The 18,987-nt window shown below is 41.6% G+C and overlaps 1 protein-coding gene across 1 annotated transcript in view; it reads left to right on the plus strand.

Moving 5' to 3' along the window:
• Window positions 1–18,987, plus strand: part of fgfrl1a (fibroblast growth factor receptor like 1a) — a 284,761-nt gene that overhangs the window by 101,886 nt on the left and 163,888 nt on the right. Inside the window, exon 3 of the mRNA XM_048603120.1 lies at window positions 14,211–14,483. Within this exon, the coding sequence (XP_048459077.1) occupies window positions 14,211–14,483 (273 nt within the window). The remainder of the gene's footprint in view (window positions 1–14,210; window positions 14,484–18,987) is intronic.

The raw sequence follows: 18,987 nt of genomic DNA on the forward strand, positions 1-18,987 counted from the left end.
TCCCGTGAATAAATCTTTGAAAGAGGTATGTACAGTTGTCTATAGATTTGGCCAAGCGTGTACAGATTGACATACAGTACGTCTCAAACCTTTGATATCCCACCTCTATTCCAGCTTTCTTAAAATCATTTTCTAAAAACATTGCTTCAGGGGAATTATGTGTAGTAATCGTTCTGATGTTATGAATGTGTGTTTGTGATGGGAGCTTTATGCAGTGGAAACCCACATTTAGAAATTATGAATGCTTTCCTCACAGCATTGCACCCATTGAATGTGTAAATAAAGTGGTGGGAAACTGACCTGGGATTTCTGAAAAGTTTCCCAGCAGCTGGGAATCCCTTTTGGGAGATCACATTCAGAGAAATGGTCTATGGCTGATTGAATGAACTCATTGACCCTTCTGAAGATTTTAATTTTAGAAAAGAATCTTTTCTGATTTTCACCTCTTATTAAAAGTGCTGTCAATGGGACTGCTCAAATAATGCGATCATGTTACATGTCAGATATTGTAGAGAACAGCTGTTGAAACACTCGAGTCTGTGACAAGTTTCCATTCCTAGCTCTCAGTGGAGGTGAAGAGTATTAAACCATGTGAGTCGCGTAAACTGGGTTAAAGATTAACTGTGACAGTGCAATGGAATGCAAATTTAATCTGTGAACTTGAATTCGAGATCTATATTGGGAGCAGGAAATGGAAAAGTAACTATTGGTAAAGAGATTATAGATCTCGCAGGGTAGGAACTCCCTGGTTATGGAAAATCTTTTTTTGCAATTAACACTGTGAGTTTTGTGTCAAACATGTTAAGCAAGTCCGAAAAAGAAATATGTTTTGATAAATGCTCCAATATCAAATGAATTTTATAGATTTGTATTGGATTCAAAAACATGGGCTGAATGTCCAGCTTAGAGTCAGTTGTGGTGGGTTTTGTCCCTGTGAGTACTGGTGAGATTTGCAGGCTCTTTTCTGCAGCTGGCTCACTCTGCACCCTGACTCTGTGGTGCCCTGTTCATACCATCCTACACTTGCCAGTGATGGAAGTACTTTCCAATGCTGGGATCTCCTGGGATTCGCTGTTGTGTGTTGGTGTCGGATTTGAAACACAGTTGTACACCGGGTCAAGCGCGGAGGGTCGGGAGCTGCCAGGCATGGTTCCTGTCCCTGAAGAAATGCCCAGGAGTTAGCTGACAGAGGCGAGGTAGCTCCCCACTTTGTCAACACAGACCTGGAGGATCTGATGTTCAAGTTGGTGCAATGTGAGTTACCCTCTTTCCTCAGGATTGCCAGAGGAGACCATGGCACCACAGTCTGGTCAGAGGTTTTATTTTCACACTCTGCAGAAACACGCAGCAGTGCTGCTAAAGAGTTTTACAGGCCTTTGATGCTTCACGTAGCTAAGTGCCAGCACCTCCTCCCTGCTTCCTCACACTCATTCTGTCTCTCCTATTGCAGTCTCCTCTCACCAAGGCTCAGGGTCTATCCCTCTCACTGTTACATGCAACATCGTCCCTCCCTCGCTCTCACCCAGCAACCCCTCAAACCACTGACCCATTCTAGCTTCTGCGCTGCCTATGCACTCCCTTGGGACACCTCACCAGCTTTCTCCCACTTGTACCAACACTAACAGCTGTGCCAGCCACTTTCAACTCACTTAATCCCTCCTTTTGTCTCATTTCAAGAAACAACGGTCCACAAATAGGGTGGAGAGAGCCAAGACAGCTACTGAGGTGCCTGACATCCAGCTACTCACCCTCTCTGAGGAAAAGTCCTCGTCTCAGTGGGAGAGGACCAAGACCACTCAGGTGGTGATGCCAAAACCTTTAAAACCTGGCACCGAATAAGACAGCACATGGGGGGCACAGGTGACAGGTTCTTGTAAATATCTTCTCAAATTTGCAAATATATGTTCCCTTTTTCTCTCTCAGTTGGTGAGCAAATGCCATTTTAGTTGCAACTAAAGGAAGGTTCTGAGTTCAACCTTCCAGCACCACACAATGTTCTAACCCTGTCTGAACAATTGCTATTCTTTGCCTAATATCCCCCATTCTAGCATGAAACTTTCTCAGGATTGAATTTCTTTTTCTTTATTATTTATGCATTCATGGAATGAGGGCATCGCTGGCTAGGCAGCATTTATTACCCATCCCTAATTGCCCAGAGGGCAGTTAAGAGTCAACCACATTGCTATGGGTCTGGAGTCACATGTAGGCCAGACCAGGTAAGGATGGCAGTTTCCTTCCCTAAAGGACATTCGTGAACCAGATGGGTTTTTCCAACAATTGACAATGGAATCACTGTCATCATTAGACTCTTAATTCTAGATACTTATTGAATTTAAATTCCACCATCTGCCCTGGCGGGATTCAAACCCAGGTCCAGAATGTTATCTGGGTCTCTGGATTAACAGTCCAGTGAAAATAATGAGGGAACCTCAGATAGAATCATAGAATCCCTACAGTGTGGAAACAGACCCTTCGGCCCAGACCCATCCCCTTATAACCCACCTAAGCTATACATCCCTGAACACTATGGGCAATTTAGCATGGCCAATCCACTTAGCCTGCATGTCTTCGGACTGTGGGAGGAAACCAGAGTACTCAGGGGAAACCCACGCAGACATGGGGAGAATGTGCAAAGTCCACACAGTCACCCGAGGGTGGAATAAAACCCGGGTCCTTCGTGCTGTGAGGCAGCAGTGCTAACCACTGAGCCACCGTGCCGCCTGTTAAGCTTCAATCAGTTGCAACCTTAACGTGTATTAAACATATGAACAGCATGGAAAGATCAAAGCAGTTGACATTACACAGGGGTTGCTGACCTCACCAGCTTCAAAACATGTACAATCAGCGAAATGTTGCTTTATGCAACTCAGCTCACAAAGACGTCCTTCCTATATTGCGTTGGTGAATGTTTATGCACTGGAGGATGCTGGAGGTGTTGGTCTGTCTGAAGACATCCTCATCTTCACAAAGCTGTGTCTTTCTCAGTCCACATTGTCCATCCCATATCCTCATTGTACTCTCCAGTTGTTTGGAGCAGAGTTTTTGAGCGTCAAGGAGTGTCCTCTGTCTGGACGATACAGTCTGAAACCCCAGACGTGACCTTCATGGGAATCTCCTCTCGATGTCCATCCAAGACCCCTTTTGGAAGGAGGTGCTGCATTGCAGAAACAGTAACACATGGTGCTCTGACTCCTCCTCTGGGCAGAATATATCGCCACTGCCCCTCTGCCTGCACAGCATTCTGTGGAATATGAGTGACGAGGCTCCCCTGCATCTTCCTCACATCATGAGTCACCTGGAACCTCTGTAGTAATAATCAGGTCTACATCTGCTGGAAGGTGATGCTGATCCTGGGTTTGTAGATGCATGTGCTCCTCATGCATTCATGTAGCAGCTCTTTGATTGCAGTGGCTACAGGGATAACCACACCTTCATTGTGGAAGGTTCCAATGAGCCTCTATGGGCAATATCAGAAACCAAGCAGCCCCTCAGTAAAGTGATCACTCAACAGTAACAGCACATACCAATAATATGAGGACAATGCCCTCTAAGTATTGAGACAGGGAGACCAGTGGGTTGACTTTGCCCGGATTCAGACGTCAATGGCTCAGGTGTTTTGGTGCACATTGCAGTATCCAATTGTACGTGTGACAGCAATAGTGAGGACCAATACCCCACAGCCCCAGGAGAGGCAGCACTGCAGATAGGACAATGGTGTGGCTGTTTGATGGTGCAGGGTGTGGAGTGAGCCTATGTGCAAGCTGTGGGAAGATGATTCATACTTTGGCAATTAGGGTGAATGTTTCTGGGTCACAATATATTGCTTGTGCCTCGCAGCCATGGGTAGGATTGATTTGTAATGTGGAATGATTTGAGTGAGTTGTTTGGAGCCAGGGCTTGTATTCCCAGCAGCAAGTCAATGTGTAAAGGTCACGTGCAATATTCTGTGATCTTTCCCCTGGATTGTGTGAGGGTCTGTTTCAACCTGTTGCCTGTCAAAGGGCCTCACATGGCACTTCCCGTGCCAAATGAAACACTGACTCTGCCCGGTCTGAGTGTGGTGGCGACCATTTTTATCCTCAACATGCACTTGTGTTGTCGACTTTGAGACACAGCCCCAACCAATGAGTGAGCAAAAGTGGCTGCTCGGATTGGTTGGCCTGGGCCTGAAGGACTGACAGTGGCACATTCCCCAGAAAAGTTGTGAATTCCCAGCCAGGTTGAAGTGCACCTGCAGAACTGACTGTGGCCCACTCCTTGAATTGTAGGGGGACGGACCCCCTGACCCTGACCACCCTGAACAGCCGACCACCGGGTCAAAGCCTCTGCAATGATATTGGATGGTGCCTATGACTTACTGCGCTGGGACTCCCTGACTGATTGATGTCTCCCTTGACTTAAGGCTATGAGCCATGGCCATTTGGTTGTAAAACACGCAGTGGGTTTGCTGCTGGCACATGGAGCAGGTATAAGACTGATGGAGCACAGTGCCATACAGCAACATATCCAAACCCTCAGCTGCTACTAACTATGACAAAAGTGCAAAAAAGTAAAGTGAAGGAAGATGCTGTGAGTATTCAAGTAGGCATAAAGTGAATAAGCATTAAGAGAGCAAGTGATGGTTCAGTCCATGAGATGGATCATGGTGCCCTGGCAGCAGTATTATAATGAAAGTTGCAGATGCAAAGTACAGTATTGATGCGGAGGACTCTGTTAGAAGTGGTTCAGGGATATACATGATGTGGCAAGGCTGGTACATGTCTGATGCCAGCTTCCATGGAGGTGTCGGATTTGGGAGCTACCCATGGAGCATGCCCTGAAATGTTGGTGATTGCTGTCTAAGATGGAAGCTTGGAGAAATAAGTGGAAAGCTGAAGCATACAGGTAGCCATTCCAACTTTCATGTTGGGAATTGTCACTGTTTAGTTATCCCATGGCAGCTGGGAGAATAGGAAAAGACATATCAATGAGGTGAAATGCTAATAGTATGTTAATGCATGCATATAGGCCTCTCGCCACGCACTAGCAAGAATCTCATCTTGCCAATTAAGTGCAAAATTGTCTTTGGTTTTCTCAACATTGAGAATCACGTTTCTGCTCAGCTCCCCACGTTTTCCCAGTTGACTCATTAATGTCTGCATTGTTGAAGGGCTAGGAAGCTCTGCCCATTATGTTTCTCTTTCCACAGACCTGAGTAATTCCAGCGTTTTCAAATTATTTCTTATTCGCTAAGACTGTCAAAGATTATGGAGCTAACGTAGCCAATATGAATTGAAGTACAAATTAGATCTGAGCTAAGCAGAGTTGGCTGCAGGGACTGAGGGGTCAGTTCCTAAGTTAATTTGCTGTCTAGAGCTCTTTGTAATTGCTGATACTGGGGTGTATTTCCTCCCAGTCACTGAGGGTGGTGGTGGGTTTCTTGCATGGATACAAATACTTTTATTAGAGTCATAGAATTGTACAGCGCAGAAACAGACCCTTAGTTCCAAATTGTCCATGCCGATCAGATATCCTAAATTAATCTCGTCCCATTTGCCAGAATTTGGCCCATATCCTTCTAAACCTTTCCTATTCATACACCCATCCAGATGCCTTTTAAATGTTGTAATTGTACCGGCCTCCACCACCTCCTCTGGCAGCTCATTCCATACACGCACCACCCTCTGCGTGAAAAAGTTGCCCCTCAGGTCCCTTTTAAATCTTTCCCCTCTCACCTTAAACCTATGCCCTCTAGTTTAATACTCCCCTACCCTGGGGAAAAGACCTTGATTATTCATCCTATTTATGCCCGTCATGATTTTGTAAACCTCTATAAGGTCACCCCTCAGCCTCTGGTGTTCCAGGGAAAATAGCCCCAACCTATTCACTCTCTACCTATGGTTCAAACCCCTATAATGCTTTGTAAATCTTTTCTGCACACTTTTGAGTTTGACAACTTATTTCCTGAACGCAACATTCCAAAAGTGGTCTAACCAATGTTCCCCCAATAAATTGGTTTTGCAAATTGTTTTGGTGATAAGTGTAATTTTTTACATAAACCTGAACAATCTGATCCAGGTAGACTTTGTTCTCTTGGCCACTGTGGAATGTTTATTCCACAGGTCCTGGTTCTATCTGCTGCACTGTGAGCATTTTTAGTGCCGTGCTTGCTATAGACAGTTTGGTCAAGTTCACTTTTTAAAAAAATGTTGATCGATTATGCAATGATGTCATCATGTCACAATTATGCCCTTTGATTCTCTAACTTGGCAAATTGCAGTCTCACAAAACAATTAATCAAGCAGCAATGCTCCCTTTTAAACTACATCAACTCAGATGATACATTAATGGAAACCAGTCTAACCTCATTACTGAAACCCCCACAGGGACCCAGCAAAGCATAAATTCTTATCCGAGGTCCATCTCATCGCATATTCAAATCTTTGACTGATTACAATGCAGGACTGTGGAAAGTGTGTTAGTAAGAAGCTTGCTGTCACAAGCATTGGAAAAACATGGAAAGTAAATCAAAGGAGGAGAAAAGGAAGATAGCTCACTGGAGTCAGAGAGACGCACCAAGATGTAACCTTCATCACCTCTCCACCACCCCCGCACTAAAACAAATGTCCACACAGTTTGACCTTCTTAGGAATTTCCTCTTTTGGTCGTGTTTAATGTGATAATAAAGTTTAGCTTCAACAATGTCAGTGCGATTGGTCTCCGAGGACAGGATTCAGCAGCGGTGGATTTTCCATATGTCTGTGGTTAGGTGAAATTTCCCTTGCAAGATGTTTGCAGTGAAAGCAGTCTTTCCCCCAAGTTAGCAATTAAAACTAGTTTTGAATGTCGGAAGGAAAGGGAAATTGCACAAGCTTTCCAAATAATGGGGAATACAAGATGTGAATTTTGATCTGTTGTTATTTAACTGCCAGAGGTATAGATTAACTGCATGGAGGTAAAGCAATAAAATAATGGGGTCGTTTGAATGATCCTGTAATTTGATGAAATCGTATTAAATGGTCAAAGCATAGAAAAGATGCTGAATGTATTCTTTATGAGTTCATAGCGGACACTTTCAGGCAGTATCCTCAGCACAGAATCTCCATTTCAGGAGCAGATGGCTGAAGTAAGATAGGAAATTTCAAACAAACTGGTTTCTAATAAACTCTTGAAGTTACTTTAAGGCAAGGCAGTGATTTGAATGGACCTCAGACAATGATATCTAAAGAAATGTCCAACGAAACCAACCGCATCTTTGGCGGCATTTTAAGGAAGCCATTTGACGCATGCTTCAGGATGATAAGTGACAAATATAATGTCCAATTTTAAAATTGAGCATAGGGATAACATGTGGGACTAAGGATCACTGTGCCCAACATCTGTTGTGGATAAAGTACAAGGCATTTTGAGGGAAGGGATAATGAAAGGCCTAGACACATATGGTATGGTATGATTTGATATGACAGAGTCAAAATGGATAATGGGCAGGGGGTCTTGTCTAACAAATTCACTGGAGTTTGTTCAGTGAAATGACAGACCTTGTTGACAACAGACTTTCTGTGGATGTAAAATGTTTTGATTTTGTTAAAGCTTCTAAACCATTCCACACAAGTTATTGGTAGGAATTCAAGGCACAGAATTCCTTAAAGAGGAATGAAAACTCATTAAATGCAGGAGGGTAAAGGGTGGCTGTGGATTGAACTAGACAGGGATCTGTCTGGGAAAGAAATAGCTGTTGTATTATGGTGTAAGGGAATGATTATCATGATGCCATATGGGCTTGATGGGGAGAACGGTTTATGATCTCTATGTTTTCTTCATTGTGTCGATAACAATGTCTATTGCATCAGTGTAATGTGCACTTATTTGTTACTGTGTGATAAATGACATCTTGTTTAAAGCGAGGATATTTTCTCAGTGGACTACCAACTGGTCTTCCTGTCCCACTCTAGACTAAGCAGGCCCTATAGATTTTTTTAGAGAAGTATTTGGGATAGGGGCTGCTGGGAGCTGCAGTTGAGGTACTGAATTAATGCAGGTCATAATTTCAAACTAAGTATAAACATCTGAAGAATATTCACAATTTTTTTTCTTACTGTCTTATAAGTATATTCAAGGCTGAGATAGATTGATTCCCTCATTGATTGAAAATCTGAGGTTCCGGAATTAAAGGCGAAAGTGGTGTCAAGTATTATCAGACCAGCAGTGATCTCACTGAATGGCACAGCAGACTTGAGGGGCTGAATAGCCTACTTCTGCATCTACAGTCTTATGATCTTAAAGAAGATGGTGGTAGCAGATATATCTTACAGTGGGATACAGAGAGCTCATTTAAGATCCTGAGCAGTGGTACAGATTGCTGATACAGTATCCTACTTCAGCTTTGTAGATGGAACTAAACTGATCATGTGACAAGCTTGAAACTTATTAGTATTTTGCTACTCATTCCCTATTGTTGGGTCTAAAAGCTGGAAATCCATTCCAAGACACTGGATACATCAGATTGACTGCAGCAGTTTTGAAGGTGATTCACCACTACCTTCTCAAGGACGATTTAGGATGGGCAATATATGGTGGCCTAGCCAATAGGGCTCATATCCCATGAAAGAATTTCAAAATCTCCTTCAAACCAACCATTTGACAAGTCACCCTTACCTAATATTTGGCATAATGCCCATTTTTGTACGATTATACTTTTTATGGCACTTACTTTCTGCACTGAAGGTGTTTTATAAATATAAGATTTGCTGTACAACAATGAACCTCAAATGCAATGTAGGAATCTGCATTTTAGTTCGGCTTGAAGTCTCATTTTCCCATTTCTTCACCAACACAAAATCTTATGAGCCAATTTGAGCACAGGCAGATCCCACTCTATGCTGTGACTTTCAGCATTCTGGGACTGAGTTAAGTTGACTAAAATCAGTATCTTTGTACAGCTTACTGGCAACGTTAACACAAGAAACATTCAATTTTACAGCAACATCAAATATGAATGAAATAGGTAATATTAATTAATTACATAAGTCTTGATTAAGAGGGATAGCCTGCACTCAACATACAGTCGACTCTAACATTGCATTAGTCTGGGCTGGATTCAAACTCATGTCCCTGCGGTGAAAGGCCAATCTGTTAAGTCTCTGCTACCCTGTTACACGCTCCAAGCTCTATGTCTACTGCTGTTTTTGATAAAAGGAAAACTGTCTTCTGTGTATACATGAATTTCTGGCTTACAATACAATTTGGCACTTTTAAATGTACCTCTCTTGCACGCACCAATATTCAAAGCAAGCAGAAATGTTGAGTGGTTTTTTGTTAGTTGGAACTGCCTTTGCGTTCGCACTCTTAATTATGAATATTATATTTCATTGGACAAAGGCATGACAGAATATATATTTCCCAAGTTAAAACATTGCAATGTTTTTCTTTACTGCAAAATTCCAGATTAGCCAACAACTAGCAATTATGAAAGGCCAAGGTGGAAGGCAGGGGAGGGTGGGTATTGGCAAGGGGGTGAGACGGAGTTTATTACAAGAGCTGTAGTTGGCTATGGGGTGTAAATGCTCATCCAGATGGCTTGCATCAATGAAACTGTAGAGGGATAATTATGCTGCCCGGAGGTCCGCACTTTTTCATCTTGTTCAATATTTCATAAAAGACTGTCAAACAAGTCGTACGTAATCATTCCTGGATGTGGGCACGTTAACAAACATAGCACAGAAAATGTGTCCTTTTGAAGTGGCTGCTGGTGGCTCTTGAATCCTGGTTTCTGGACTGCATTCATTCAGATTAATTCTTCTGTTGATTTCCCAGTGGTAAGTCCAACATGGAGCAAGAAGCTGTTCCGCAGTTGGTGCATCCGCTACATTATGCAGTGGCATCTGGGAAACCACATTCTTTATATCTACAGCTTTATTTGCTTTACGCATGCATTAGTCAATAAACCACGTGAAACAAGGCTTGCCAAAACACAATGGGGTAGAAATGGATAGTGTCTTATCAGCTACTTGTTGTTTACCCTGTTGAATGCTCAATTCCATTGTAGTCAACGATATTGAATACTCCATGAGATATAATATATTCCCAATCCAACAATGTGTTACCATGCAAGACAAATGTCTAACCAACTATATCCCTTGCCAGAAATGATGTTCTCCAACCGAGACCCTGACAATGTTTCCTGTGCAGGGTTATCACATATCACATGGTATTGTTTCTGCAAACAGGGGTTATCTGGAGTGCAGGGCTTGTTAAGATGTTATAAACAGATACAATAAAGTCCCACCTGCTCCAGAGGTGTGTAATAATATCTCTGAGCAGATTGATTCAAAAATATCTTCAAGCAGCAATTGGGTAGAAAAGAAAATTGCGAGATGACAAGTTAACAGCAGGGGAGTGGGGATAACTGGATAACTCTTTCAAAGAAGCAGGACTTGTTACAGATATTACAAGTGACTTCTTGCATACAGGGTTTTGTCTATGCAATTTGTTGCAGTTCACTTTTGGTTCAATGTTATTGATTAGGTGCACAATCTGACAAATTAGGAATTAACAAAGCATGACCAAACAAAACATACTGCTCATGACAAAACATGCTAATTCGGGATTGTGGAACATACTACATAGAGACAGAGGAACAGGAGTTGAATTTTTTCGGTTCGCTCGCAGGATCTGGGCCTTGTTGGCAAGGCCAGCATTTGTTGCCCATCCTTACTTGCCTCAGGGTAAGCTGTCCTTTGGGACCACTGCAGTCCTTGGAATGCAGGGACATAAAAACTGCTCCATCTAGTTCACATCCTAAAAGTACACTTAAACTAATTCGTACTGTGGTGACATTTTACAACTTGATTCATGCCATAGTTATATTGTTGTAAGTGATTAATACTGCACTGATAGTCTATGGCATTACATGGGACAGTGGTAATACTTCATTGAAACAGAATTATAAAAATGGAGGGATTCTTTTACCTGTAAAATGTACAGTAATTTGCGAGATACATGGGTCCCAAACTTTGCAGTCTTAATAACAGCAAAACTATCAATGGGTCACAATTGTGAAAGTGATAGCAATTTCTGGCATGCACAAGTATGGATGAATGTAGACATCAAGAAGTTGCTGTCATGATTCCCTTATCCTCCTCTGGGTGTGCTGTTGACGTTCTGTAGATGGAAATCTTCTTAAACTATTTGAATTGATGTGACCTTGCACCTTAATGCAAATATTCTCATTTTAAAAAACATTGAAGAATGAATGCTTTGCTCAATGAGATGTAACTTGGTTTTTTTTAATAATGTTCATTTGTTCATCTGTGCCAAGCCTAAAGACAGATCCTTGACGCATATTCTGCTGATGCTTCATCTTAACCAAGCTGTTTTCTTGCGAGTACTGGTTTGTCAATGTTATTGCCCTCCAGTCTTAGGGGCAGGGTAAGGAGGCATGTGCTAAATTTGCCTCAGCTAGAATGGGAATTAAATCCAGTATGGTGGCATTAGTTTGTACCATCAGTTTGCTGACTAATTAGTCAATCAAGCTAACCAGTATCCTTTTAACAGTATATGTAGTGCATGATGATAACCTCTCTGGCTGTGAAAATACAATTGATGTTTGTTGAATTTGAAATGTCTTAATTGTGATAAAATCACTTTTGCTTTAGTTTCTAAGTTAGTCTCATACATATGTTCCAATCTTTATTTAAGTGTCTGTAAAATGACTGAGGAGGTAATGGTATTATCGCTGGACTGTTAATCCAGAGTCCCAGATCATGTTCTGGGGACCTGGGTTTGAATCCTGCCATGGCAGATGGTGGAATTTGAATTCCAATAAAAAAAATCTGGAATTAAGTGTTTAACGATGACACAAACGATTGCCGATTGTCAGAAAAACACGTGTGATTCACAAATATCCTTTAGGGAAGGAAACTGCCATCTGGCCAATATATGACTCCAGACCTACAGCATGTGGCTGACTCTTAAATGCCCTCTTGGCAATTAGGAATGGGCAATAAATGCTGTCTGGCCAACGACGCGCTCATCTTGTGAATAAGCAAAAAAGAAAAACTATGTATGGACAATTATTGGTTATTATTGATTTTCTTTCACAAGAGTTCATCAATGTGATTGGTTGCTCAACCTGCCTGGTGACAGACTGTTACTGAATGTTGCAAATCTCCTCCAGCAAATGCTGAATTGATGCAACTTTAGAAAAGGGGAACTCCAATCACAGAGATCGCTTCACTGCTGACTGCAAAATCTGGCCAATATTATTCTCCAAGCTGTAACATGATACACCATGATGGCTCCTTGGGCCACAATTTGAATTAATGGTTTTAGATAAAATCTGTAAATGGACAAATAAGTGGCAGATTAAATGAGATACAAATAAATATTTAATCAAGTGCTATATCTAGGTAGAAAAACAAAATGTCACAGATATACTATCACGTATGTAGAAAGAGCTACAAGAAAGAAAGCTGACATTATAATGGAATTATAATGTAATTATAATAATGGAATTTCAAATTACCACGGAACAAAATTTTTCAAATTGAATGGACTAGAACTGTGAATGAGTATAGTTGGTATGTAAATGGTATATAGCTGTGGTCAAAATTGCATCTTAATACTGTGTTTGGTACTGATCACCAAAACATAAAGACAAAATGTTTTCCACTTATGTTGGGGGTGGTGGGAAACATCATGAAGCTAATCCTGACTGTCCAGGCTTGGCATAGATAAGGTTAATCTTGAACACTTTTTCAAGGAATGTCTCAATACTGAAACAAAATGGAACAGATTAAAATGAGCAAATAGACAACTTCAGAAAAATCTCAGGAAGAATTTCTTAATGCAAACTATTATCTATATCTGGATGGGTGTTGGTAGTGAAATCAAGAATCTTAAACTCAAGATCCAAATGGTGTTATTGATGTTAAATATTGGGGAATTGTGGGAATTAGGGGATTGTATGATATCCTGTGTCCACCATCGTAACTGAGAAATTAACCATTTTCATGTTGAATTGTTCATACTTATGTTAAAATAATGGCCAGTGTTTGTCCTGAGAAGGTATTGTCTATTAATTCCTCAATGTTTCCAACAGTCATTTTCATGTTTTCATTCATTTACTTCAAATGCGGCACTTTTAAAACCATCCTACCATTCATGTCTCATCAGGAAAAAGAGCACAAAATTATATTGTTGACTGCGGTGTTTGTGTGACTTAGAGCGACCAGCAAAGCACCTTGTGATACCATTGTCTGTTTGCCAGCAACTTCTTGACTTGTGCCCATGGCAAGTGCTTCTCCTCAGTAGAAACATCAGTTTGAAGAGTCATCCTGATCCCAACCTGCCAATTATGATTGTAATAAAAAAACATTGTTTTTGATGTCTTATCCGATCAGTGTCTGTGTCACTGTATGGTCTACTGCTAAGTTACCCAAAGATTACACAGGTCTCAGGTTTGATCTTCAGTCTGATCTGTTAGCCTCACTAAAATTCAAATCTGTTTGGTTACGTGGGCGGAAAGTTGAAGAGTTGTTTTTTAAATTCCGAAAGAACTGTGGGTGCTGTGAATCAGGAACAAAAACAAAGTTGCTGGAAAAGCTCAGCAGGTCTGGTAGCATCTGTGAAGAAAATAGCAGAGTTAATGTTTCGGGTCCAGTGACCCTTCCTCAGAACTTGTTCTTGTGATGTAAAAACAATAGCTTCAATCTCATGAATCCATTGTTCCAATGCCCATTTCTCTTAAACCACCTTATTCGCTTTTCCTTAAACCACTTATCCAACCTATTTTTAAATATTAACATGGTCTTTGCTTTATTCATTAACTTTAGTTATGCATTTTACAGCCTTAAAACCCCTTCTAAAAATATTTCTTGTGCTTGTCAATCTTAAATCACTTAAAGTAAATTAATCCATGCCTTCTCTTTCTAGATCACACAAGCACTTGGAATAGTCTATTTCTCTCTCCTCTGCCTCATCTTATTGTGAATTTAAACACGTCAATCAAATCATTGGTTAATATTATTGGATTTAGTGAAATTAGCAGAAGACTAATAGTTTGGGCATATCATTTTATTTAAAGGTTCTGTCATGATAAAACGGCATGTAACTGACCATGCCTAACCACATGGAGATGTGCTAATGTCGTTAAGAGTGTGTTAGAAAGCAACTCAAAAATGTTAAGCTTGCGCTGGCCACTCAACCAGTTGCTTTTTCTACTTGATCCTTAGGTCCGCCACAGATTTCTTCACGAGTGATCAACCGACAGACTGTGAGGTTGGGTCGAACAATCAAGTTGCCGTGCCCAGTCGAGGGTGACCCCCCACCATTGACCATGTGGACGAAAGATGGCCGCACCATTCACAGTGGCTGGACACGATTCCGGGTTCTGAGCCAGGGTCTGAAAATCAAAGAAGTGGAAGCTGAAGATGCTGGGACCTACATCTGCAAGGCCACTAATGGTTTTGGCAGCATTAACCTCAACTACACCCTCATTGTGATTAGTAAGTACCGAGTAAGACAGGAAGCTGCTTTATTTTTTGTTCCGGTCCATTTAACTCAGGTGTCCTCTGAGCTCCATTAAACAGGATTGAAGCATTTCTTCTCCATCTGCCTATTCCTTATAGGCCTGTTAAACTAAGCTCCATTACCCTGGGCTTTGTGGTTGATTGTTTTGCAGTTCCTAGTTAAAGTCAGTGTGGGTTCTATTTATCACACAGAATCAGGAGAGCCATCTGCCTTAAAGTCAAACTTTACTATTTGGCATCAAATAGACATTCTTTATTTAGGATTCCAATATCCGAATACAAGTTAGACTAATAAACCTGTACAAATTGCACTGTTCTGCATCATTGACTAACCACTTCCTTTATCGTGAGAAGGAATAGTTCAATAAATAAAGCAGTCAGGCCCTAGATTTATGAACTATAATGTTTCCTGTTTAAATCTCCTTTTTCTCTTTCTCTTGTGTTTTGGCTGTTTCAAACCAAGTTATTCAGAAACTCACAAATTAAGTCTCCATTTGCTCAGTATTGAGTGTACAAAGTCTGCCTAATGGGATATGTCCCATGTGCAACAGACACGTTGGTACTGCTGGAGTTTAAGTAACTAAAGCCATCAGGTTACAGTGGTGAGGGTATGTTACAGTTTACTCAGGGAATCCAAGTTGGGGCGGCAGTATGCACTTTTACATTCATATTGTCATCCAGACCTATGGATAGTGATGGTAGAAGCTCCAATTTTCTTTCCAGCAACAGTCTCTTTTGCTCTTACTGCCTGCCGTTGAAATATGTTATAAAGATTTCAGATTGATACTCACTTTGTTATAAATGCATCTTCCTTGGCCATCAAGTCCTTGAGATGGAACAAATGCAGAGAATGCTGGAGAAACTCAGCAGGTCTGGCAGCAACTGTGGAGAGAGAAACGGTGTTAATGTTACAAGTCTGGTTTGACTCTTCTGGTATAGTCCTGGGATGGGACTTGAATCTGGAGCTTCTGGTCCACTACCCCTGCACCAGAAGACCTCCTCAGGATCAATAAACTTCCTAACTGCGGCCTAGCAAGGACTATCTTTCATTTTAGACCGTTGGATTGCTTTAGCTGTTTGACCAGTGAACTCTGTCTGCCATGATTCGTAAAAAAGTCAGAAAGGAGATAGGTATGTTGTTAAATGTCAAGATTGTTTACGGCTTTTCGAGATTATAGTTGGAGCAGGATTTCCAAATTGCTTATAGAATCCCTACAGCGTGGAAGCAGGACATTCGGCTGATTGACCCTCCGAAGAACATCCTACCCCAATCCGCCCCCCTACCCTATCTCTGTAACCCTGCAACCCTGCATTCCCCATGGCTAAACCACCTAACCTGCACATCCTTGGACACTATGGGAAATTTAGCATGGCCAATCCACCTAACTTGCACATCTTTGGACTGTGGAAGTGCCCAGAGGAAACCCACGCAGACACGGGGAGAATGTTAAAACTGCACACAGACAGTTGCCCGAGGGTGGAATTGAACCCGGGTCCCTGGTGCTGTGAGGCAGCAGTGCTAACCACTGAGCCACTCTGCTGTCCAAAAGCATAAAATATGAAAATTTTGAAAGGCATAAATAGCTGATGATAGTTATGATTCCCCTGTTTTAGTGTGCTGTGACACATAGTGCCCGCATTGATGTTTTTGAAGTGACTTAACAAAGCACAAAGCTAAAGTTTATTGTCTTTAGTTAGAAGGATTCAACTTTTCATGACAGAGATTACCTTCAGGAAGGTTGCTTTATGCCTGTGTAGCCCACAGGAATCATCTGAGACCAATCCGATTTCCTCCCACAGACCAAAGATATGCAGGTTAGGTGGATTGGCCGTGTTTAATTGCCCATAGTGTTCAGGGATGTGCACGTTAGGTGAATTAGCCACCGGAATTGCAGGGTTACAGGGATAGGGTGGGTTGGGGTGTGTCTGGGTGGGCTGCTCTTTGGAGGGTCAGTATAGACTCAATGGGCTGAATGGCCTGCTTCCACACTTGTAGGCATTCAATAATTCTATGAATCACAGAGTTGGTTACGGCAATGGGAGAACTTAAAACTGAAGCAAGTATTCTCGCACTTAGCCCCAGGGAATATCCTCTGCTCATGTTCAAAGATAAGAAAAGATTAGCTTTTTCATTACCTTGACATTCCTGGGGTTTGCCAGTTTGGGAGTTGTGGGCAATGCAGTTAGAAGCTGTGCTTGTCCCACCAGCAAAATTAAACACAGCATTATATAACCGAGCTAGATGTTCGTGGATCTTCAATTTCTTTTTCCTTTTTCTCGGTTGGCTAAATAACTGGTAACTACCAAGACATGAGGGGGAAGCTGGCCAGAGTTGATTGGACGGGGAGCCTGGCAGGGAAGACAGTGGAAAAGCAATGGCAGGAGTTTCTGGGGATAAATTTGGGAAATACAGCAGAAATTCATCCCAAGAAAGATGAAACATATTAAGGCGGGACTCAAGGTAATCATGGCTGACAAGGGAAGTCAGGGACAGCATAAAAGCAAAAGAAAAAGCATACAATGTTGTGATGATCAGTGGGAAATGAGAGAATTGGTAAGCCTAGCAGAGGAAAACTAAAAAAGCAATAAGTGGGGGAGAAGATGAAATATGAGAGTAAGCTAGATAGTATATAAAAGAAGACTGACTGGGAATAAGATGGCTCAAGGGATTCGAGCATGTCCCAGCAATGGTGAGTACTCTCAGCTACAGTGAGTGGACATATTGAGTTATCATTGGATGAGAGAGACACCATAGAGGTAAGGGGGGTAGTTACTCAGGTTGGTTAGTGATGATTGCTTGAGAAAACTTCCTAGGCGTCATGGAGAGAACCTCCCATGAAACTTTACAAAAATGACAGAGTAATAATGTGGGAAGATTCAGCCCACAAAAGTAGAAGGAACAAGTTGCATGATTTGCAGATGTATTCAATGTGGGGTACGACATGGTAGCCCATTCCTTAGGCATGGCTGGAACATAGCCAATACTGATATCTAATTACATCAGGTTAGAAGGTGCACAAGAAAAATAGTAGAAGGGGATGATCAAAAATGAAATTAATTCAATGATAATGATTGGTAAACAGGCAGTGCAGTCTTTATGGATAGAATTAAGAAATAGAAAATAAGTTACGATTCTTTGGGAATTAGTTAGAGGCTATACAAATAGAGTTTAGATAAACATGTAAGTGAAGTCAGGAAACTCCTTTACACGCAAATGGTGCTAAATGCTTTGAGCACCACTACAATTGGCAGCCCATGCAGTGTCAATTATTAATTCTGCATCTGTCATTGATTTTTACTCAGCAGATGTATTGAAAGATAAGGAGTAAAGGTGTAAATGTGGAGTTAGATCACAACTGAACCACAATAGTAACCATTCTTGATGGGTCAAGTAGTCGACTCCTGCTCTTATGTAGAGGAGTAACAGCACTTCACAGGTTAGCTAGTCAACTGTAAAATGCTTGGACATTCCTAAAGTTGTGAAGGACGCTGTACGAATCCAAGCCTTCCTTCCTCTCTCAATTCAGCAATGCCGTCACACACATAAACCATCAAGGTTTCCATTTCATTGTGGTGAGAATTGTAGATATTTTTAATCATCCTGTTTAGGCATATCATGACAAACCTCCAGAAGAGGTTAGACTTGAACCAAGGGCTTCCAACTCAGAGGTAGGGATGCTACCATGACACTACAAGAGTTCTCTCTGAGGATTATATAATTAGACAATCCATAATACTTACTCCTTAATCTAAGATCATAAGACCATAAGAAATAGGAACTGTAGTAGGCCATTCAGCCCCTCAAGTCTGCTATGCCATTCAATAGGATCATTGTTGATCTGACACTTCTCATGTCCACTTTCCTGCCCTTTCCTCAAAACCCTCCATTCCGCTACTGATCAAGAATCTATCTGTTTCAGCCTTAAATATACACAAGGACTCTGCTCCGCTCTGTGGTAAGGAGTTCCAAAGACTCACAACCCTCTGAAAGAAGAAATTCCTCCTCATCTCAGTCTTAAATTGGTGCTCCTTTATTCTGAGACTATGGTGACTGGTCCTAGACTGTCCCATAAAGGGAAGCATCTTCTCAGCATTTACGCTGTCAAACCCTTTAAGAATCCAATACACTTCAATGAAATAACCTTTCATTCTTCTAAACTCCAGTTAGTAGAGTCCCAACTTGTTTAGCCTTTTCTCATAAGATAATCCCTCCCAATCAGGGATAATACAGTGTGGAGCTAGAGGAGCACAGTCAGGTCCTGACCCGAAGCGTCAACTCTCCTGCTCCTCTGATGCTGCCTGGCCTGCTATGTTCCTCCAGCTCCACACTGTGAATTTCTGACTCCAGCATCAGCAGTTCTTACTATCTCTGAATGAGTTATAACCCTCCCAAACAGGGGTCATCTAAGCGAACCTTCTCTGAACTACTGCCAATGAAATGAAATCTTTCCTTAAACAAGGGGACCAAAAATTTTCACAG

This window comes from Rhincodon typus, chromosome 1 (genome assembly GCF_021869965.1).
Source record: "Rhincodon typus isolate 14 chromosome 1, sRhiTyp1.1, whole genome shotgun sequence".
Taxonomy (NCBI): Eukaryota; Metazoa; Chordata; class Chondrichthyes; order Orectolobiformes; family Rhincodontidae; genus Rhincodon; species Rhincodon typus.